This window comes from Corylus avellana, chromosome 4 (genome assembly GCF_965113065.1).
Source record: "Corylus avellana chromosome 4, dhCorAvel1.hap1.2, whole genome shotgun sequence".
Classification (NCBI taxonomy): domain Eukaryota; kingdom Viridiplantae; phylum Streptophyta; class Magnoliopsida; order Fagales; family Betulaceae; genus Corylus; species Corylus avellana.
In genome coordinates this window covers 13,712,190-13,735,133 of record NC_142493.1, presented here as the reverse complement: position 1 = coordinate 13,735,133, position 22,944 = coordinate 13,712,190, and the positions used below count along the sequence as shown (strand labels likewise).

The 22,944-nt window shown below is 37.3% G+C and overlaps 1 protein-coding gene across 1 annotated transcript; it reads left to right on the top strand.

Annotated features, from left to right (window-relative positions):
• The first annotated feature begins 5,660 nt into the window (after positions 1-5,660).
• On the top strand, positions 5,661-22,311 carry LOC132177228 (BRASSINOSTEROID INSENSITIVE 1-associated receptor kinase 1). The gene is made up of 11 exons (XM_059589482.2): positions 5,661-6,123; positions 7,008-7,140; positions 7,220-7,291; positions 9,725-9,868; positions 18,009-18,080; positions 18,197-18,268; positions 18,361-18,437; positions 19,279-19,404; positions 19,506-19,847; positions 20,238-20,632; positions 21,840-22,311. The coding sequence occupies exons 1-11, from the start codon at positions 6,018-6,020 to the stop codon at positions 22,152-22,154; spliced, it is 1,854 nt and encodes a 617-aa protein (XP_059445465.2). The 5' UTR covers positions 5,661-6,017; the 3' UTR covers positions 22,155-22,311.
• The last annotated feature ends 633 nt before the right edge of the window (positions 22,312-22,944 follow it).

Genomic DNA, 22,944 nt, shown 5'->3' with positions numbered 1-22,944 from the left:
AGGTTGCTAAGGGAAAACTGTGGTCTTAATATGAAAGATGCAAGGAATTTGAAAAAATAGTAATTCTGGAAGTGCGCTCGAGCGCACATGTCCTGCGATCGAGCGCACTCGCGCTCAACATCAAGCCATCAGTGCCCAAGCACTGCGCCGCAGGAGACCTGATGCACAAGTGCCATCGAGTGCACTCGTCCGACCTGGCAGCACTGAAACCATAATTAACTTTATAAATATCGCATTTTTTTTTTTGTAAATGCACCAAGGGGGTGCCGTTTAGTCCTGAACTTTGAACTTTTGTCCTTTTTGAGCTCTGAACATGATTTCCCTTTGTAATTTTTTAGTTTTCATGTTATCAATACATTTAATTATGTTTTGTGTCATCATGAGAGGCTAAATCCTTCAACCAAGGTTGAAGATGAAGTCTCACCACTTCATTTATGTTTGTACAATTCTGACATTTATATATGTTCTATTTCAATTCAGTCGTTAGATTAAACTCTTTTAACTGATTGCTTATTTATTTGTTTGATTAAACGTTGGATTTTCATTGTGTTTCATCCAATGGATACATTGCATCTTTTGATTTAAATTGGATATCCATTGTTTTTCGTTAATCAAACAGATACATTGGATGATTTTGATTTAATTTGGATATGCATTGTTTTTTGTAAATATGGATGGATTTATTGAATGTTTCAATAGGTTAATTTTATAAAAACAATAGAACATGAATATGGTTTAATTGCTTGTCGGATGTACAAATAAAAACATGAAAATGTATGTTTTCATTTGGTGAGGTGCATTCTAAGTACCTCAGTGTCTTTTTATCATTTGATGAAATTTCAGTTTTAATTTAGTTTATATTTTGCACGACAAAATTACAAACAATTTGGAACTAGGGTAAAATAGAATTAGTCTAAATAGAAATTGATTTTCACAATACAATTCCCTGTGGATTCGACCTCGCACTTGCACACACTATATTCCATACGACTCGTGCACTTACAAGTACTTTAAAACTCACAACACCCCCCCCCCCCTCCCCAAAGTTTAAATTTTTTGCAATTCGACTTATCTGTCAGTCAAAGCCATTTTGACTAATAGAAAAGTGATCACGTGACTCGCACGTGATCACTTATGCATCTTGCTTCCCCAAAATGCCCCCTATTGATTCTCAGACCTGACCAAAAAAAAAGAATCTTCATCTTCCATTCTCAGAGCCCATATATATTCCTTGCATGCCAGACTTCTCAACCCTTCTCTCTTTCTCTCTCTAGAACCTCTCTCTCTCTGGGTCTAGAACATATGTTGGACGCAAACTTGTTCTAATCTGTTTGGTAACTGAATTTGCATTGCTAATCCAATAAAACACAATTGAAAGAACAAAGAAAAAGGTTGTGGGGAGGCATTTCAGCCCTCTGATCTTATTCTTATTGTGCCTCCCCTTGGATCTTAGTCTTTTGCAGTATTTGGCATCTAGGTTTTGTTTCAACTGATGGGTTCTGTAGGAATTTCAATCCAAGTTTGGTTCTTTTGTAAATTTGTTGTGGGCTTTGGATCTTGTTGAGTTTTCTGTTTTTGTAGTTTAATTTATTGTTTGGTGATAATGATTCATGCTTTTTTTTTGTTTTGAATTGAATTGATGAAAGTACTTTTGGCATGTAGAAATATGCAATCTGATAGTGGTAAGTTATTTATTGGTGGAATATCTTGGGACACAAATGAAGAGCGTCTCAAGGAATATTTTAGTTCATATGGTGAGGTTGTAGAAGCCGTTATTATGAAGGATCGAACCACAGGACATGCTTGAGATTTTGGCTTTATTCTTTTTGCTAACCTGGCTGTTGCAGACAGAGTCATCAAGGAGAAGCACAACATTGATGGAAGGATGGTAAGGGGGCTATTTGGGGAAGAAAGATGCATAAGTGGTCACGTGCGAGTCATGTGATCACTTTTGCGTTAGTCAAAATGGCTTTGATTGACGGATAGGTCGAATTGCAAAAATTTTAAACTTTGGGGGGTGCATTGCAAAAATTAAAACATTGGGGGTTTAAATGAAAATCGGCTCAAACTTTGGGGGGGGGGGGGGTAAAGTGTACTTTTCTTGATATTTTATTATATATCCCTCTTTGAACTGATATAAATTGACTGAGAAATTATATTGTTCTCAAGTATTTATTTACTAGGATGTTTTCTTTTGATAAGGGCTAAAAGATTGAATCTTGTTGGTTAATTAGAGAAAATGAATTAAATAGAGCAATGGGCTCATGATTTAATTCCTACAAGTTAATGAGTTAAAATAAGCCTTGGGCTTGTCATTTTAATTCATTGGGCTTGTTAAATAACTTTGGGTCACATATAATTAATTCTAAAGGGTTAAAGTTAGTTAAAGGAGCATTAGGCTTGAGGATAAAACCCAAGCCCAAGTGTTAAATGAAGTAGAAGTGGGCTAGGGCTAGAAGCCCTAGTCTAGACTCAAGGGGAGAATTAAATCTCCCCTTGGCCGTGTATAGTGATAAGGATGGGATTTGAAATCCAAGTCTCACTTCCATTATAACTCATTCTTCTCCACAGCACCTAGTATTATAAATAGAGGAGCAGATGAAGGCAAAATAACACCTTTGGCTTAAAGCTTGTGATTTTTGTGAGAGACAAAAACACAACCTCACTCTCCCTCTAGAGTATATACATGGCCAAAGTAGGGAATTTGATTCCATAGTTTTTGCTTCTAGTTCTTTTCTTGTTCTTGAGAAAAACATTGTGAGCCCACACTCACAGTCATCTTCAATCATCAAAGAGAAGACCCTTTGGAGAAATCTATGAACCATTTGATGAAAAATCTTGAAATTCTTGATATACAATCAAGTGTTCAAGAAATACTTCGTGAATATGATGAAGAACATAAAGATGTTCTTAAAGTTCACGAAGAACGCAATGAAGGTGAAATGAGTCTGGATGAATATATGAAGTTTGCAAGCGTATTGGAACTTCAATTACTTAGTCCAACGTTGGCAGAAGAATCAATGGATACTTCTATGACCTCATGCCTAGGAGAGGCCGAATCTACATGTAAGTAATTATAACTTATATGTTTGCTTAATATCTAAACATGTTTATCTTGATGGCAAAAGGTCTTGGGTATCGTTTAATCTGTTGTGTAAAAAGAAATTTTTTGAAGTTTACTTTCTCAAACATACGCATAGATCCCAAACAATAAAAGACTCTTATTAATGTTTGGGCTAAATGTTTTATTTAATTAAAACATGGGCTAGATAAAATATTTAAAGTTGGGCTTGGAATAAAACACATAGACTTTAAATAAAGCATGAAGACATTCCTGGCCCTATGAGTTGGGTACAGTGAGAAAGGCTTGAGATTAAAATCCCAGGCCCAACTCCCAAAACAAGTGAACGCATGGCTCATGGATTTTTTTCCCTAGACCATGCGGCAAGCATGGAGGCTAGGGTTTAAACCCTAGCCGTCCATGCTAGTCCTAGTGTGGCTAGAACTCTTCCTTTTGCTTCCTGGCCTACATTGCTAAGATCTGGAATTTCTCTTCCCAGCTATGCCAATAAATAGAGAGAAGCCTAGGGCTCTCAAATATTCAATCAAGTGCTCTTGATACATAGTTTTCAAAAACTCTCTTAAAACTATAATAGTTCTTTGTGTTAACTCATGAAAAACAAAAGTTTATGATTTGAGGAGCTAAGCAATAGCCCACACTCTCCTGATTATAATCAGTTATTGGTGAGAAGATCTAGAGGTTACGATCTTTCGTATTCTTGAAGAACAAAAGAAAAGTTCTTTTGTCAAAAGCTATAGAAGTGATTGTTGATCTTCGATGTAAGTCATTCTTACTCTTGCTATTGTTAAATAGCAATCCGTTTTTCGTATGTTTTTCATAAAGTTTTTTTTTTGGTATGGGAATACAATTTCTTTCTGCTGTGCAAATTTTTGATTTGCATACGTGTTCCCAACACATTATGAGGGGCACATTGTCTAGGTGGCGTTGTTCTACACTAACAAATTAACCAAGTAATATGAGTAGCCATAATGCAAGCGAGTAAACAGACGTCACACGAAAACAAACGTCAATAACAATTAAGTACATCAATATCCCACATAAACATGCATGCACCCTCATTTAGTGCGATCGAAGTCTTATTAGAGTTTTCACAACTTATATATTTTCTTTAAGTTCTTAAGATCATATAGCTATGGTGTCCGTGTTAGACCTAGACTCTAACACAATCCTATGTCAACTACTCCCTCAATGATCCTCGGAGCCAAATCGCTATGATACGAAACCATAAAAGGCCCCCTTTATAATCAAAGGCCTGGTCGCCACAATAATCCTGCACATACCTAACATCATCTCATAACATGAACATATCATATCAAATATCATTACATCGCAATGCTTTAGCTCTACTAAAGTTTTCTTTGTAAAGAGATCGTCGTTGATAATGAAAATTACTCAACTCATAAAATTAAAAAAAATAATAATAAAAAAAGAAAAAGAAAAAAATAATGGCAATTATGCTGCTAAATCAATCTAATAATAATGAAGTCATGAAAATTAGAGCAAAGGCGTGGAAGCCAAATATATCACATCACATCATCACAATGCTCAATCAAGATATTTTGTACATATTAGATGCACCGCGGAATAGTAGATAAGGAGGATTTAGAAAAGAAAAAAAATGGAAACCACAAAATCTGGGTTCAACGTTCAAACACGGTAGATTAGAAAGAGGCATTTATTTGGTTGACTACGAGTGAGCCCCTAACCAAACCATTTTTAACCTAATTATCCCTTCAATGACGAAGGGCGTGGTGGGGACACCGCTGTCGGGGTGGGCGTGCGTGCGTCTTTGACCCGTTTCTTTTCTGCTCTCTCTCTCTCTCTCTTCTTCTACTACGCATTTAGGCATTACTTAGCAGTTCTGAGAATTTAGCTTTTATGTATCCTTCTGTATATGGATATAAATGATTGGATTATTATTTATTTTATTTATATCAACGCTAATATAATATAAAGTATAGTTATATATATATATATATATATATATATATATATATATTAGGGTAATTGTATAATAAGTCGCTGGGTCAACTCTTTAAAATTTAAAAATTTTTAAGTTTTTTTCTTCGAAAATTTATTCCCTGCGTCAATCGAAATAACAATAAAATTTCTATCGTTAAAATTTTTTAACAGCCATTAATCCTAATCAAAACTCACCGTTTTACTTAATTAAAATATTAAATTTTTATTAATTTAATTTTAAAATTTAAATCTAAAAATAAAAAAAAATAAAAAAAAATTGAAGGGGTGGCCAAGGGTGGCAGCGCCTCCATTTTTTTATTTTTTTATTTAAAATTAAATTAATAAAAAATTAATATTTTAATGAAGTGAAACCGTACGTTTTGATTGAGACTAACGACTATTAAAAAATTTTAACAGTAAAAATTTATTTGTTATTTCGATTGACCTAAAGAGTAAATTTTTTTAAAAAAATCTTATAAATTTTTAAATTTTAAAGAATTGACTCATAGACTTATTATACAATTACCCAATAAAAATATGACAAATAAAAAAGAAATTTCTCAACATGAGGCATTGACCAAGCCTACATTTAAAGTTTCGAAGTAAAACCTGCTTTCTGCTGAACTGTATGTTTGAAAATTCTGTGCTCTATTGCTTCTCTGACTCTGCATGCATTCTCTTTCTTTTTTCGGCACCCAACCAAACTCCCAATCAACTCCAATTCCATTCCCGGAATCCCATCCAAAATTCTCATTCTTTTTAAAGCCAAATAAGAACGTTTAACAACTTTCCCGGGATTTGGATTTGGATTTGGCAGCGTTTCTCTTTCTCTTCAACCGCGCTCCAGCGGTTTTTTCCAACGAGGAGGTCAAGGGGATCGGTCGGTCAACGGCTACGAGAGCAGTTGATTTGGGTATGCTTATTCATGAAGTGGTTCAGGATGGGAGTAATTTTGTGTTATGACTAGTAAGGAATGGAATCAATGGAGCGGCTGAATTTTGTTGTTTGGGTTCTCGCTTTTTGGCTCTGGTCAATTCTGCTGTTTGGGTTCGTATCAAAGGTCTCTGCTAATGCGGAAGGTGCGTGCTCCGATGCTTTTTCCAAGTTTTCAATGCATTTTCTGTTGTTGCAATTTGGGTGTGTTTCAAATATGGAGTTATTATTTGCATTTGCTAGGTAGTGAATTGGATTCCGATCTCCAAGGAATTTTGAGCTCTATTTGTTTAGTTTCCAAATACACACTGGGGACTAAAAAAAATAAAGCCCGGGAAATTGTTGTAATAATCCCTATTTACCGTAGCTGTGCTAAAATCTCGATCTTTCTCTACAACTTGTGAATTGTACTGATGGTTTCTACTGTGTTTTTGCCACTTTGTGGTGGTTGTGGGAGGTGATGGATTTAAAATTATCTGGGTTGAGTGGATGTGAAGTAGTCTAGAGGGTTTGGCTCATTATGCACTTTGTGCATAGGTAACACTTGAGCAATTTAGGGTCGCGTGTTATCAGGGAGAGTATGTGATTGGTAATAGTTGAATGGTTTGTGGGAATCATGGTTATTTCATTCTCTATAACCGCCATCAGTGTCTCCAACTGAGGCAGCAATAATATCTAGCAAATTGCAATTTAAAACACTACTCAGTACGGACACCTCTCTACTTCTATATTTGGGTGGTTTTAATTATATAACCTTCTCCCTTTTGTTTTGGATGAGAAGTAGTCAGATTCAAAGAACTTTTTTTTTTTCTTTTCTTTTCTTTTCTGGGTGTTGGTGAAAACAACCGTGATCTTAACTCAATGCCTTGTTACTAGAAGATTGTGACTTATGGCTGTTTTAAATGACGAGAGAACTCCCTTCATTATGTTGACTAAGCTTGGATGTGAACAGTTTTATCTTCAATTTCTAAGTTATTAATTGATGTTATTGATGTTTGTGACTAATGATTTGCTTGTTCATGTATGACAGGCGATGCCTTGAATGCATTGAAGACCAGTTTAGCTGATCCTAATAATGTTCTGCAAAGTTGGGATCCTACTCTTGTCAATCCCTGCACTTGGTTTCACGTAACTTGTGATAGCGATAATAGTGTGACAAGAGTGTAAGCTTACTATGCGACTTCATTGACTTGATGTTACTCATTAATTTTAATATTTATATTTCTGTATCTGTTCTCCCAGTGATCTTGGAAATGCAAATCTATCTGGTCAACTGGTTCCACAACTTGGCCAGCTTTCAAATCTGCAGTACTTGTAAGTCATCTTCACTGCGGTGAAAGTTATTTGGCAGCTTTTTGTTCTTAATGATGTTCCATTTCATGTATTCCATATAAAAATAAAAAGAGTATCAATCTCAAAATTACAAAATTTTCTTTGGTGGTTTTTTTGTCTAATTAGCTTGAAGACCTTGAATTGTGTGAATTCCCTTTTTGTGATTTTCGTGACTGATGATGGATGGACAATCTTGTGATTGAGTTTTTTTTTGGACATTAATATAGACGTTTACTCCTATAAATATGACATAGGCTAGTGTTGTATGAAATATTTTGTTCAAGTATATATTCACTTAAAGTTTCAGGAAACCAAATTCTCATAGGTTCGACAATATGCATCTTGATTGATAATTTATCTTAAAAGGGTTGATAGATTAATGCTAAAGATGACATCTACATTGTATTTTTTTTTCCAAGAAAATTGAAGTTTAAGTGTCCCTAATCTGCATTAGTGTGTTGCGTTAGAGTTATTCATACTTCAAGGTACATAGATATTACGGGAATTTGGCTGATGAGTTTCTTCATTTTTCTACACGATTTCAGTAGTATCCTCCCTTTCATTGTTATCTCATTTTCTATTGGTCTTTGTTTAGTATATTGATTTTATATCTAATTCCACACCCATATGCATTTTACTCCCTCTGTACTAATTTGTTCACCCGTTATGGGGATTCCAACCTTTTAAGGGAACATCATCCTTACTCTCTAAAATTTATTACTTTCCAAATTTACCCACATTGTTTTTCATGTTGATACTATTCTCTAGCATTTAGAGGGCTATTTACTAACCTTATTGATATCTTTTTTAAAGTATTCAGTAGAGACCTTATAACTGGACATCCAAAAATGCAAAGGAGGCCCAGCAAAAAGGGATAAGGGAAGTATGTGATATTATATGTAAATAAGTAGGAACATGGATGGTGTATGGACACTTCGTTACACACATACATGTGCAAACATGATGATGGGTTATATTTCATGTTTTGTGATCTTTTTTCTTCTGATCTTCTATATCAAAAAATTTGTGGCAACATGTAATTGTCTAGGAAGAAAATTTTAAAATATTGGTGTCATTTGTGGCAGATGGTGGTGGATACAATATTTGAGATTTAATGGGAAGAGTGGTCCTCAGATGTGAAGTTTAGTGTGTGCATGGCGTTAGTTTATTGAAAAATATTAGGAGAGATTGGGGAGATATTTCGTAATTTATTAGATTTGATGTGATTTTCGTGATGTGTTATACTGTACTAAGTTTTGTAGGGAGGGTGAGAACAAAATGATTTAAATTTCTGCTAGAAGTCATGGTTGTCAAGTAAAATCTTATTTTAAGGCTCTAAGATCAGATGGAGATATTTTCCTTCCATGGGGGAGTATTTGAAGGTTAGAGCTCTGGTAAGAGTGGCATCTTTTACTTGGACAGTATAGATTTTAACAGTGGACAATTTGAGGAAGCATGGAATAATAGTTGTGCATTAGTGGCATACGTGTAAGTCAGAGATTACAAACCATCTACTTCTTCAATTTTGGTCATTGCAGTTTGGCCTGTTTTAGGTTTCATGGGTCATGTCTAATACAGTTGCTGATTTATTGGCTTGTTGGAAGGGGCAATTTGGAAGGCTTGGTAGTCGTGAAATTTGGAAATAAGTTCCCTTATGTATTATGTGGTATATTTGCAGAGAGAGGAACATGCAGAATTTTAGGGGTTGTGAATTACCCATGTTGAACTTGAAGTTTCTGTTTTAGCATTCTCTCTATGGGTGAACATCGGTTATGAGTTGCTTCTCTCTCCCTCGCCCCGTCCCCCCCGACACACACACCCTACAGCCCCAAATTTATGAGGGTTTTTGGGTCTTTTGACTTTTATACATTAGTTTTTGTTTTTGGGTATTTCTCTTGTATAATTTCCATGTACTAGGGTTGCACCTTTTTATTGTGCTTTTCTTTTTAATGAATTACACCTATAGAAAATGAAAATTAGAACTGCTTCATTTTTGCACTTTCCTGTGTTAGAGTTTTATCTAGAAGCCAGATGGGTGGCATGGTACTGTTCTAGCCCCTTGCATGTTTTGTGGCTTTTATGTAGCTTTTTGCACATGTTCACTTGTTTACTATACGTCTTATTTGTTCAAGACTGAAAGGTAAAATGTACATGCAAAATGCATACTTCCAATTTCCATAGTGGATTACATCTTTCGGTATTTAACATTAAATATTTGTCTTACAGTCTATACTGTTTGGCATCTAGCCCTAGGAATGGTTGTGTTGTTCTACCCGTGGCTGTATAAGTGTTGGTAAAGCAAAATTTGTGGATGGTAAATTTAGTTGTTTGCATACTTTGTGATGATATGTTGAGCGTGCTATATTTTCTTTACTTTTTTGTTCTGCAGATCTTTAAATCATCTTGTCATGACAGGGAACTTTATAGTAATGTCATAAGTGGAAAAGTTCCAGAAGAGCTTGGGAATTTGACAAACTTGGTGAGCTTGGATCTTTACTTGAACAATTTGACTGGATACATTCCAACCACATTGGGCAAGCTTTCAAAGCTTCGATTTCTGTACGCACATCTATCCTTCATCTTGTGGTTGAAGTCAATAGCTTTATTATGCTTTTCTTGATCATTCTTCTTTGCTTTTACTTCTTAGTGTCTATTTATATGCCTTGGCTGCATGAAAACTGGCAAACTTATGGGCTAAAATATGGCTAACATAATAACATTTGGAATGTAGTTTTTCTTCTAACTATATTCAGAAAGAAAATGTACTCAAGGCTTTGTTAGATATTTTCAAGAATTATGAATTATTCACATGGTATCTATGGTAAATACATAAACACATAGACACACGCGCAGGCAGACATGCTTATGCAGTGACATAAGGTATTGAAACTCATTTCTGAAAAACAAAAAGAACCAAAAAGGTTGTTCAGCCAAAATTTTTGCTTGGTTATAAGTCCAATCTTATATATCTTCACTGTCATCTAGGTATCTTGGATGGACATGTCATTGAACTAGCAAAAAAATAATAAATAAGAAAAGGAGAACATGTGATTGGAACTCCAAAGGCAAGATGCCATGGCGACCTGTTTCATTATTGATGTTCATCGTTGAATGGAGGTCAAGATGTTGTTTAGCTTTGGGAAGCCTAAGATATAGTACAGTGTGGAAAGCAATCCCACTATGTTATTCTTTATGCTCTCTCGACTGGCCTAGTGATGGCACGATAGGTGCTGCACGCTAGGGTCCGGCGAGTTTCCATGGAGCAGAGCTTCTCTTTTGAAGCTAAAACTTTTTGCCTTTCGGCAAAAGATGGGTGTCCAAATCTTCGTCTAGAGAAAAGGTTTCATTGGGCATATTATTGCGAGCATCCAATTTTTGTCGTGGTTGGTAGAGACGGTGGAGGCGGCGATTCAGTTTCCGATGAAGGAAGAAATCGCTAAATCTTACCGTGAGGGAGATAAAGTTACAATGGTCCAAGGGGGAGATAATAAGGCTGGAAGGTTCTTGGAGGTGTTAGTTTTTGTTGAGGGTGGTTGCAAGGGAGTCATTTGGCTTCCGCAAGGCCGTTTTGGAAGGGGGTGGCAGCGATTTGCGGGAGAGCTTTAGCATCTGTTGGTAGTTTAGATTAAGAAGACTTGGTTGGTGGATCTTGGGGTTCCATCTACGGCGGGGATGCTTGTGAATCCTCCTTCTTTGGATGCTAATTCCGGGAGGTCGTTCGTGGATGTCCTTTGATCTACTTTTGGTGACGAGGCAAAAGCAGTTGGATTGAAGGTTCTCTCCTCAAGTTTTCTCGATCTATTCCTGGTGCCTTCTTGTTATGAGACGAGGTCTGATGGAGAAGGGCTGCGATCTGCCGTGGATTGCTATGCATTGGAGAGTACGCCTAGGTCCATGGAGGCGGCGGCTGTGTCTTTGAGGTCGAAGAAGAGGAAGGATAATTTTGGTATTACTGGGTTATTGAGGAGTCTAGGGCAAATTCAATCTAAATTGGACCGGGTCCTTGTTGGGTTAGCCTCGAAGCCCAAGCGTAGGAGGAAAAGGTTTGGTTTGTTGGGCCTAGCTAAAGCAACCTTTGGTTGAGAATCCGGGTCTATCCTTGAAGCAGGTTTTGGTCAACTTTCGGCCCTGGATTCGGATTTGGGTTCGGATCAGGGTTTGGGTTTGTCCTCAAATTTTTTGAAGCCTATTTTAGTTTTTGCTCCTTCGGTCACTGAAGCAGATGTGGAGCCGCCGGCTAGGTCTCCTTCGAGTCTACAAGTTGTGTCGAAGTCGGTGTGTTTTCCTGATTTGGGTTCCCCGTCGGAGACTGCTTTGTTATCGGAATCTCCAGCGGTGGCTAGCTCTTTGGCAAGTACTTTGGCTGTCTATTACGCGGCAACGGAGGAAGCTCAAGCTTAGATTGATCGGATCTCTTCCCTGGTGAATGGTTTGATCAATCGGGGGTTTTTAGGCTCGAGAGTGGGTTCTCCTTCTCCGATCGGGTTTTTAGGCCCGGTTGCCGTGTGTACGACAATGGCGGAGGTGCAGCCGCAGCCTTCTGTGGAAGTTGGATTGGAGAAGGCGATGGGATGCTGTTTCGGTGATGGGATACCTATTCATGGTTGCGTGTTGGGGCCTGGTTCGTCGTTAGAGGCTGCTATGTTACCGGAGACAGCCCAGGGCCGGCAGAATATTTCAGTGAGTACTGTGTCCAGGGTATCTGTTTCCCCTGTTGCCAAGGTGAAGGCCGCTGTCTATCTGGCGGAGGCCGCTGCCTCTCAAGGGTCTCTGACTGTGGACTGTGTCCCTTCAGAGGTAGCTCCGGTTAAGGCTGATTGTATCTTGGCATCGAAAAAAGTGTTGCTTTGTCGGTGGTTTTTAGGGTCTAGAAATGCTTCTCCTTTGCCTACGATGAAAGGAGGCTTCATCGTCAATTAAAGGTTCTAAGGTTGTCGTCAAAGAATCACTCGTCTGTTCTTCTTCGAAGAAGCATGCGGCAGAATTGGGTTTGAGACTCAGCAAACCTTTTCCTCGCATGTCGGAGGGAGGTGCTCCAATTTACTCCTCTGTCTCTAAGTCTCAAATAGGGCATGCCCGGAGAGTGAAGGAGAAGATTGCTAAGCAGTTGTATAAGAACAATGAGTTGTTTGCCGAGGTTGTGGTGGAAACTGTGGAGAAGGGGGTGGAGAACTATTCGGAGGTGGCGCTAGATGCGGTGAAATTTGCCTCCATTGTGGGACTGTCTGGTGGTGAAGGATGTAACGAGAAAAGTCTTTTGAAACTTTTTTCAAATATTGAAGAGGAGTGGGAGCCCTATACTCCAAAGGTAAAAGGGAAGAGGGAACTCAAGAATTTAGAATGCTCCATCAATTATAAGGCTCGAGGGAGACTTTCTCCGGAAAGGTGCCAGCGTCGGCGGGGTTGTGTTGGGACCAAAAATGCATTTTCATTTCCTCGAGAAATGCATTAGGGGCTTTGGGTTTTTAGGGCTGGCGTTGGGCTAGTGTGGGCTTTAGTCTTTGGGTTCTCTTTTTGGTTTTCCGTTTGGCTGTGGTTACTTGGTGGATTTTTGGGTTGGGTCTTCTTGGGTTTTGTCTTTGGGTTTTAAGTTGGGCTACCTATGTATACTTTCTTGTATGCATAGAGGCGCATTGCGTTTTTTTTTTTTTTTTTTTGATATATACAATATTACTTATCAAAGAAAAAATTCCCATTATGTTTAATGTGGTGCATTAGGTGTGAGAGGTTAAGCCATAAATTTTGGGGGTAATGCTGCTGAGCTGAAGCTTGTGGTTTTGAAATCATTTTGCTGAGGTTGTTTTGAGGGGGTGGGGTTCTTCTCTCTGATTTTCTTTTTCCTTTGTTATTGCATTATCTCTCTTTCAAAGAAGTTGCTTTCTTAAGAGCTACTTTGTAATGACCATGGCAAAACACTTGCCATATTTGCGCATTACTCCAAAAGGACTAGTCAAGTTATAATTGGAGCCCCCTAAAATGACTTATAAAGTCTAGTCCCACATAGTAAGAGGCCAATGTGAGACTTAACACTCATGACCATCTTTATAATTGACGTAGCGGAAGATTAAGGTAACTAATTAAAGAGCAGCATCTTTGATTCTGTAAAGAGAAGCATCTTTGTTTTCTATCCAAAAAGATAAAAACAAGCCCGCAGGCTAAAAGAAAGATAAAACTCTGCAGAGTATTTGAGAGAAACTTCTCTAATTTGATAACAATTCAATGAGTGCCGACAAGGAGGTCGGACCATTCAGGCGTATGTTGATGATTTCTATCGCCTATCTGCTCGGAATGATCTCATGGAGATAGAGGATCAACAAGTTGCAAGGTTTATTGGTGGACTGCGTGTGGCAATACAAGATAAGGTTTCTATGCACTCTGTCTTTACTTTGAACGAGGCAGTTAGTTTGGCAACCCCAGCGGAGAAGCAACTGGAGAGGCCTAGAGCATCCTAAGTTGTTTCCCCCTTGAAACTTGACCAATATTTGACAAATCTTAGTTGTTTGTGTTTTTTTTCTCTGGGCCCTTTGAATTCCAAACCATATTTGCATTTGGTTATGTGTCTTTGATGCCCATAAAGTAGGTATTTTCTCCTACAAAGCTAAAGAATTGACTCCAAATCTATGACAACTTTTGTTACCAGAGAGAGAGATAGCATACGCACAATAACAAAACCAGTTCTTAAACATTTTTATTCTTCTCATTCTTTATTTCTTTCCTTTCCTTGTTCTTTTTTTTTTTTTTTTTTGGCAAGCATATAAGCTGCTCTTGTTGTGAAAATTAGATCTGAACGAGGTGGGTAGAGAGTTGATTTCTCAAGTAACTATTAAATATTGGTACTCTGTGAAAGAGACCAGTTGGAAAGTAGATTTTTATAAAGTACTTATTAGTTTTAATTCATTCAGAAGCAATTTTATGTTTCGGAATTTACTGACTTCTTTTAATTCAGTCAGAAGCATACTGGCGAACTTCTTTTAGTAGGGTGATTTATGGTTAGAGGAATTATGTTGTAGGTCATTTCAATAATGTGAATGAGATGCACCATTTCACTATCGCTCTTTTCCTATTCCTTTTTCTTTATATTGATTTCCTAGTGAGTTCATGTTCCCAATGGCTTTCTGCTGCCTTTCCAGCCTAACACCCCCTCCTTTATAAATATAATAATTTCGAATTATTTTTACACTTTGTTTTTTGGGTGTCTTTATTTGTTTTTCTTAAGGCGCTACTTCATTGAGTGGAAACTAGAAATGTAGGTAAGAAAATATTTATTTTGTCGTCTAACCAAAAAGAGCAAGAGAGAGAGAGAGAGAGAGAGAGAGAGTTATTTAAGATTCATTACAAACTCTTCATTTACAAAAATCTGGGGGCTGGAATTCTAAGATAAGAAAAATGTTTTCCATTGAAACAATTGTCTTTTGGAAACTATTATGATTAAAGAGTCTTTGGTTTTTCAGAAAATTTATCAAAATAGAGTAAAAATATTTTCATTAATGGGTGTTTTATTTTGGGTTATCTTTTCTGCTTGCTAATCATTAAACGTGTTGTAGTTTGCATGAACTGTTTAGATACAAAAAGGTGAGGCACGTTACTCTCTTCTAGTTACGTAGCCTATCACACATCTTATATAGGTTTAGGGAAATATCACGATGACCGAAATACCCCAAAACCCTAATGACTCACGAACACTAATAACTCTTTTAACACTCCCTCTCAAGCTAGAGCATATATATCATATAAGCCCAACTTGGAAGAAACAAGGAAACAAAAAATTAACCTAGAAAAACATATTTTTTAACACTCCCCATCAAGCTGGAACTGCTTTGAGCACATAATACAAAAACCGGTGAAAATAGAAATTAAAAGGAAATTCGCTAAAAGCTTCAACACGGTCAGAAACTTGCTGGAAACTGGAACGAGCAGTCAGATCTCGCCAAAAAACACAAAGGCCAATAAGATCTCGCCGGAAAACATGAAGGACCGGTCGGAACCCATTGCAAAACACCAAGGCTGGTAGAATCTCATCGGAAAACAACTAACCGGTCGGAAAGCACTGCAAAACACCTAGGCTGGTCGGATCTCAATAACAAATGACGATCACATTAACAACAACAAAAACTTAAACGGGAATTACCCTCACTGAGCAACAAACCTGATGGAAGCTTCATGTAGCACAAACCAACACGAACCAGGCTAACATACCACAAACCAGCCTAGAAACAAAGTGAACCACAGTGAATCGGACATGAAACTTGTTGAACCGGTATAGAAGAGCAGTGAACCGGCTGTAAAAGAGGCTAAACCGGTCTTGGAGATTAATGAACCGGTCATAATATGCTCTAAATTGGTCTGAATACCACTGAACCAGAACTGGAATGTCCTGAGCTGGATGAGAAACAACTGAACCGGTCATAATCACAATGAACCAGACCTGGAATCAACTGAACCGGATTTGGAAGATGCTGAACCGGCCGGTACAGGGGCTGGGCCATGTAAAAACCACTTGAGCCGGCCAGAAAATACCAAGAACAGAACTTAACCGCCCCAAACATGAACAACTTATCCAAACTGAGAATGTGGCTATCCTTATCTAGGATAAGGGAATAGCAAGCACCCAGAACCAAACATGGATCGTCTTCTCCACCAACTTGCTGGAGAAGATTAGAGAGCGCCAAAAACACCACAAAAGGCCCCCGAAAACTCAGGACTCGTTGGAGACACCATCTACAACCTATGAAGGGCCAACTTACAACCACCTTGGCCACAAACAATTGCTTCCGGCTGTGACAGTGAAAGTAACCACAATAGATGTTGCCGGAGACACAAAACAACCACCGTTTAACCCCAGACTTCACCGGAGTAGCCACTGAGCACCATAGAAACCTCCAGCTACAACAAAGATAATAGACACAGACTCAACCGATGACCACAAACCAATGCTATGGCCATTGTTGGTGTCACTGACCACCACAAAGACTGCCAGAGACCTTCACTGGGTAATTGTATTAGACTATCGCGATAACAAACTACACCATGACAAAGAACAAACAAAAACATTTTTTTTTGTTCTCAACAGATCATGATGAATAGCTCTTTTAGAGCTTTATCAAGGCATTGCCCGTGTGGGTGCTATGCCCGGGCAGTGTTGCCACCAGAGGGAGACTTATCAACAGCAGGACATGAGGTTCAACCAAAAAACAAGAGCCGTAAACAAAGACTACAAACAAAGGGTAAAAGATCTAATCCCTAAGGTTTTAAAACCATGTCATAGTTTGCATGAATGGTTTAGATACAAAAAGGTGGTGGCACGTTACTCTCTTGTTAGGTAGCTTACCACACATCTTATTATATAGGTTTAGGAAAATATCACAATGACCAAAATACCCCCAAACCTTAATGACTCACAAACCCTAATAACGCTTCGAACAAAAATGGAAAGAAATTAAATAAGAAAGCCGTGGAGTATGAAAAACTAAGCTTACAATCTAGTAGACGCATCATGGTTTATAGAGGCACTGTCAGATTGAGTCCCCTTTTTTTCAACCTATTGCAGGTGCTATCCATTGTTCTGGCTGGTCAAGACTGCCCCAAAATTTTAGATGCAGAACCCATTCTAAGAAATTTAGTAGGAAGACAAGTTAGTATCTAGAAGGCCGAAGATATAGAAGGGAAATTGAATTTAGATAATGATGGCATCTTGTAGGAAGATGATGCAGAGGTCAAAGATCAAATTCATAGAAGTTTTAGTTTCAAATCTCATCAATGAGATTTAGGATAAGGGACATTATATGACCAAGACTTTTTTACTATTTAAGGTGGGGTGTGCGGAACATTTCATTCAACTATGAGATCCTAAATTTGGAAGAAGATGCGTTATGTGAGGATTTTTATCAGAAGTTTTAATTGCTGTCGTTGGACATGGGAATGTGGACCCTTAGGTTAACTGTAAGCACAAAATTCAATAAAGCTCCCTTCTTTTATTAGGGGCTAACATCGGACTAGCAAGAATAACATCGGACTAGCAAGAATATTTTACTTCTTTTTTTTCTCTTCAAGGAATATCTTTTATGAAGAGTACCGTGTCGTTAATTTCCATATAGGTTGTGTGCTTTGAACCTTGATTTGGACTTGTAAACTAGATTGATCCACAATTAATGTTATCCATCTTTTGTCGATTCCTAGTTGTAGTTTAAGGTCTTTGTCCTTGTCATTAATTTTCTATAATAGGTTTAGGCTGGAAAGTCACAAAGTTGTAAGGAGCCTTAGGCTGGAAAGTCATCATGTAAACTTAATAATTCTTTTTAGCTGAGCTGTTTAGCTCCCAGTCTCCTGTGCCAACATTGTTTTATGTTGGCACTCCCACTTGCACACCTAACACATGCATTGTTGTCTCAAATGATCAATGAGCAATGAAAAAAAGTAAATGAGAAGGGTTTAATGTTGACCGAGAATTTATGTATTTTGCTCATAACTTCTCTTCTAACCACGGTCAGATTGCACCTATTATTCATAGCTAGATGTAGCATACCACTAAGTGCGATTACAGATCATTGGCACTCTACACCAATATTCTTATATTTATTTCTAGTAATTATTATGGTATGTGTAGTTATTGGTCATTCAACTGACTAATTAGATAGTTGTTCTATTACTGCAGTATCATTATAGTTATCTGTAAAATGACCGTTTCTGTTGCATGAAATAGGCGTCTCAACAACAACAGCTTGTCAGGAGAAATTCCAAGGATTTTAACTACTGTTACCTCACTCCAAGTCCTGTGAGTGTTATCTTGATTACTTATTTTTTCATGATCAAATAAGTTTTATATTTTAGTTTTCTCATCATCTATATATTACAAAGATGTAATGTATCTTCTTTTCTTGTTGCATACAGAGATCTGTCAAACAACAAGCTAACGGGAGACATTCCCACTAATGGCTCCTTTTCATTATTTACTCCTATCAGGTTAATTATATTTCTTTCTTCTGTTTTTCTTGGTAGCATTTCTACATCGCTGATCAAAAATGCTAGCTCACTTATTTTGTTCCATTTTGCAGTTTTAATAATAATAAGCTCAATCCAACACCAGTTTCTCCACCTCCTCCTATTCCTAAAACACCCACTTCTCCTGCAGGTGTGTAAATATAAATATGTTTTCATCTTAGATATTAACTCTAGTAGTATAGATACTGGGTCTGTTGTGTTTTTTTAGCACTTTTTTCTCCTTAAAGATTCAAGATGAATGTTTCTTTGCTTTTTTGACTTCTTTCCCTAAAAAATCACCTCACATGTTATTTGCCTGATTTTGCAATGTATCCACTTCCTATTTTCTTCCTCCTTCTGATTTACATAAGCATGAAGGGTTCATATGCAATTGTTGTCCTAGGGATCAACTATCTGGAAGTAGATTGCATTCAGCCATAGATGGGTTATTTTGCTTCACAAACTTTAGATGGTGGTTCTATCTCAGGCTTTAGTTCATGTCTCCTTAGGAGAGCTTGAAAACCATCTCCAAGTAATTACCAGCCCCCTTCCTCTCCTTCCTCGACAAAGAAAAGGAGAAAATTTACATTGTTTGGTGGTTCAGACTTGACTTTTGAAGACAAAATCTGAAATTGTGAAGTCCTCTCTAGTACAATGTACTTCATGTCTAGGTGGAAGTCTACGAAAAAGCATGACACCTAAGAGTTTTGGAGATTAATATTTGGTGATGCTTTGACCAAACAAAGAAGGGAAGGGAGAAAGAAAGGAAGATGATGGTATCAAAATCAATTGTAAAGTCCTCTAGTATATATACCTCATACCTAGGTTGAAGTCCCCAAAAAGAGCGTGACACCTACGAAGAGAGAGAGGGAGAGAGGGAATTAACATGTGTTGGAATATTTCAAGTTTGTCATCATTGCGATTAGTGAGTTATCTCTCCTGTTATGTTTTGACTTTGCCTATGAAAGTCATAAATTGGTGAATTGTTTCAGGTAGTGCCACTGGAGCAATCGCTGGAGGAGTTGCTGCTGGTGCTGCTCTGCTTTTTGCTGCCCCTGCAATTGCACTTGTTATGTGGCGCCGAAGAAAACCGCAGGATCATTTCTTTGATGTACCTGGTTAGTGAGTCATTAAAAAAGTTTTTTTTTTTTTGTTTTTTTTTATCATTATCTTGTTGCTTCATAGGATACATTTTTTACTTAATTATATGTGTTTGCAGCTGAGGAAGATCCAGAAGTTCACCTGGGACAGCTTAAAAGGTTTTCTCTGCGTGAGTTGCAAGTTGCTTCAGATAACTTTAGCAACAAAAACATTCTAGGAAGAGGTGGATTTGGTAAGGTTTACAAAGGACGCTTGGCTGATGGTTCTCTAGTGGCAGTAAAAAGACTTAAAGAGGAGCGTACCCAGGGTGGGGAACTGCAGTTTCAAACAGAGGTAGAAATGATCAGCATGGCTGTGCATCGTAATCTGCTTCGTCTACGTGGTTTTTGCATGACACCAACAGAACGATTGCTTGTTTATCCATTTATGGTTAATGGAAGTGTAGCATCATGTTTAAGAGGTACTCTTGTTAGCCACTTCTGTACATATTACACTTTTTCCAAATATAATCAAACGATTTTCATTGCTTTGATGAAATTCGTTTTACTTTTATATATCCTTAGGATACCCATTGTATGTGTGACATATGTTTGATTTCTGAGCCACTTTGAGAAAACAAAAAAGTTTAAATAACCAATTATTTTTATTTGGGTTACTCGACTTGTCTCTGGCTCAAATTTGGACTGCTTGGGCTCTATATCTGAACAAATTGTTCATCTTGGCAAACAACACTAGTTATTTTTTCAGACTCCAATGCACACATGAAAAAGAAATTTCAAATGTTTTGTGACCTGTTGTTCTTATGATGTTCAATTGTTCTCTCATGATTTTTATGTATGCATTATTGTAGAACGTTCGGATTCGCAGCCCCCACTTGATTGGCCTAAACGGAAGCGCATTGCATTAGGATCTGCAAGGGGGCTTGCTTATTTGCATGATCATTGTGATCCTAAAATTATTCACCGTGATGTAAAAGCTGCAAACATATTGTTGGATGAGGAATTCGAAGCAGTTGTTGGAGACTTTGGGTTGGCTAAACTGATGGATTACAAAGATACTCATGTGACCACTGCTGTACGGGGCACAATTGGGCATATAGCACCAGAGTACCTCTCAACTGGAAAGTCATCAGAGAAAACTGATGTTTTTGGGTATGGGGTCATGCTTCTTGAATTGCTAACTGGTCAAAGGGCATTTGATCTTGCTCGGCTTGCAAATGATGACGATGTCATGTTACTTGATTGGGTACGTAAGTCACATTTTCGCATTACATATTAGTTTGTCACTAATAAGATGGTGTTATTTTAAATAATTCTCTATCCTTGTTGTGATTTGTCTGGGTCTCATATGTTATAGCTTGTTGCTTCAACCTGTTCATTAAGGGGAATATTGAAAACACATGAGACGTAAACTAGGGGCTATTGTCTGGTGCTTCATATGTTCATTTCAGTGGTGATTTCAAGTCTGGTAAAAAGGCAAAAAAATTACAAAGATGTCATGGAAATGCAGTATAGATGTCATTTTCTTTTTGGGAAAATATATGCAAAGATGCAAATACGGCTGGCTAATTAACGCCGGGCAGAACTAGGATTGTTTTATCAATATATGATAGCAGCAAAACTAAGAATTGAAGATTGAAAAGGGAATTTAGGAAGAGAGAAAAAACAAATATAGACCTTAATTGCCCCCAAATAAGCAAATAGAGAAATAACTAAATTTAATTGATATTTCAAACTGAATTGAAAAACAAAAAGTAGATGCCTTTATATAGGCTAGGTACCTCCTAATTAAACAAGGAAAATGAAAACAAATCCTAATTGGAAAAGGAAGACCTAATCCTAATAGAAAAGGGGAAACAAAATCCTAATGGAAAAGGGAAAGTCCAATCCTTATTAAAAGGGAAAATTAAAACACACATGCATAATTAAAATAAAAGTTCTCCTCCATCACTAACTGAATGAAATTTTTTTAGAATATCATTTGTCTTGTAATGTTGTACCTTGTTGTCACAGTATTTCGGACATCTTTCTTGAGTCCATGTGGCTGCCTGGACATCCACTTTTCAATAGCCTAAGGTTCATTCTAGTTGAGAAAACTTTACCGTAATATGTACGTTTCTTTACATTGCATTTAAATATCCCTTTATTTCCAAAGATTAAAGGGTTCAGTAGAATTGTGTTGGACAGAAAAGAGTAATTGCACAGGAGAGACTATCTTGTAACTGTTCAATACATTTCTGTTTCTATGTTGGCTTTGTATAGCCCTATGCTGATGACTGTTTAGCCCATGTCATGTAAGCTGTGTCACTGAATGTTATGTACTGCATGGACTTTATGTGTCAACAGTTTCCTTGGTAAACTTTTTTCAGGCAACTCGATCATTAAATAACTGATTCCTTCCGCCCCCCCTCCAATAGTATTTAAACTGCCTGACATTAATTTTGACTATCCAGGTTAAAGGACTTCTGAAGGATAAGAAGTTGGAAACATTGGTCGATCCCGATCTGCAGGGTGAGTATGTTGAGGACCAGGTGGAGCAGCTGATTCAAGTGGCCTTACTCTGCACACAAGGCTCCCCAATGGAACGGCCGAAGATGTCAGAGGTAGTTAGGATGCTTGAAGGTGACGGTTTGGCCGAAAGATGGGAGGAGTGGCAGAAGGAGGAAATGTTTCGTCAAGACTTTAACAATAATCCCCACCCAAATGCTGGTTGGATTGTCGATTCTGCTTCCCACATTCCTCCAGATGAATTGTCCGGTCCTAGATGATCCTTTCATGGTTTCATTCAATAGCATACGTATAATATTCTCTTGGAGGCGCGTTTTGTATTTGGGACTGATATTGATCACATTTGTTCATATGATTTTTCTTTCTGTTCCTTTTTCTTTTAATATCATGTCGGTTGATAATGTTGTGATTTCTATAGGGTTAACAAATTGCATTGTGGAAAAAAATAGGTGCTAGCAAACAGGCCGGAATGGCCGTGGGAGCACCATCATGTCATATTATGTATCCAAAACTAGTGAAGATTGTACACCAGCAATTCCAATTCTATTTTCTTGATAAGAAGCTTGCTTTCTTCTGTCGGTGAAGCACTGCAATAAGATTATTAAATTATAGTCGACATTTTAAACGTTTGTTTGGTATGGATTTTTCAAGTGAATTAATTTTTATTTTATTATTATTATTATTTTTTTTAAAAGTGATCATATCTGATTTTTATTTTTTTATTTTTATTTTATTTTTATTTTTTATTGTATATTATATAACTGTTTCGTTAACCCAACAATAAGATTGAATTAAAAATCAATTTAGTACAACTCGAACAAGATAAATATCCCAGGAAACAAACACTTCCCATAGAAGAGAGCAAGATTGCACTGCCCTATGATTATCAAATTGTCAAGTAAAAAACCTTTCTTTTTATTTATTTATTTTTTTAATATATATATATATATTATGGGCAAGTCATCTGCTTTTCTAGCCCTTGGTTGAAGAAATGTAGAGCTCCTATGTTTCAGTTGTGTTCTAAGCTAAAGTCTTAAGAAAGTTTTGTGG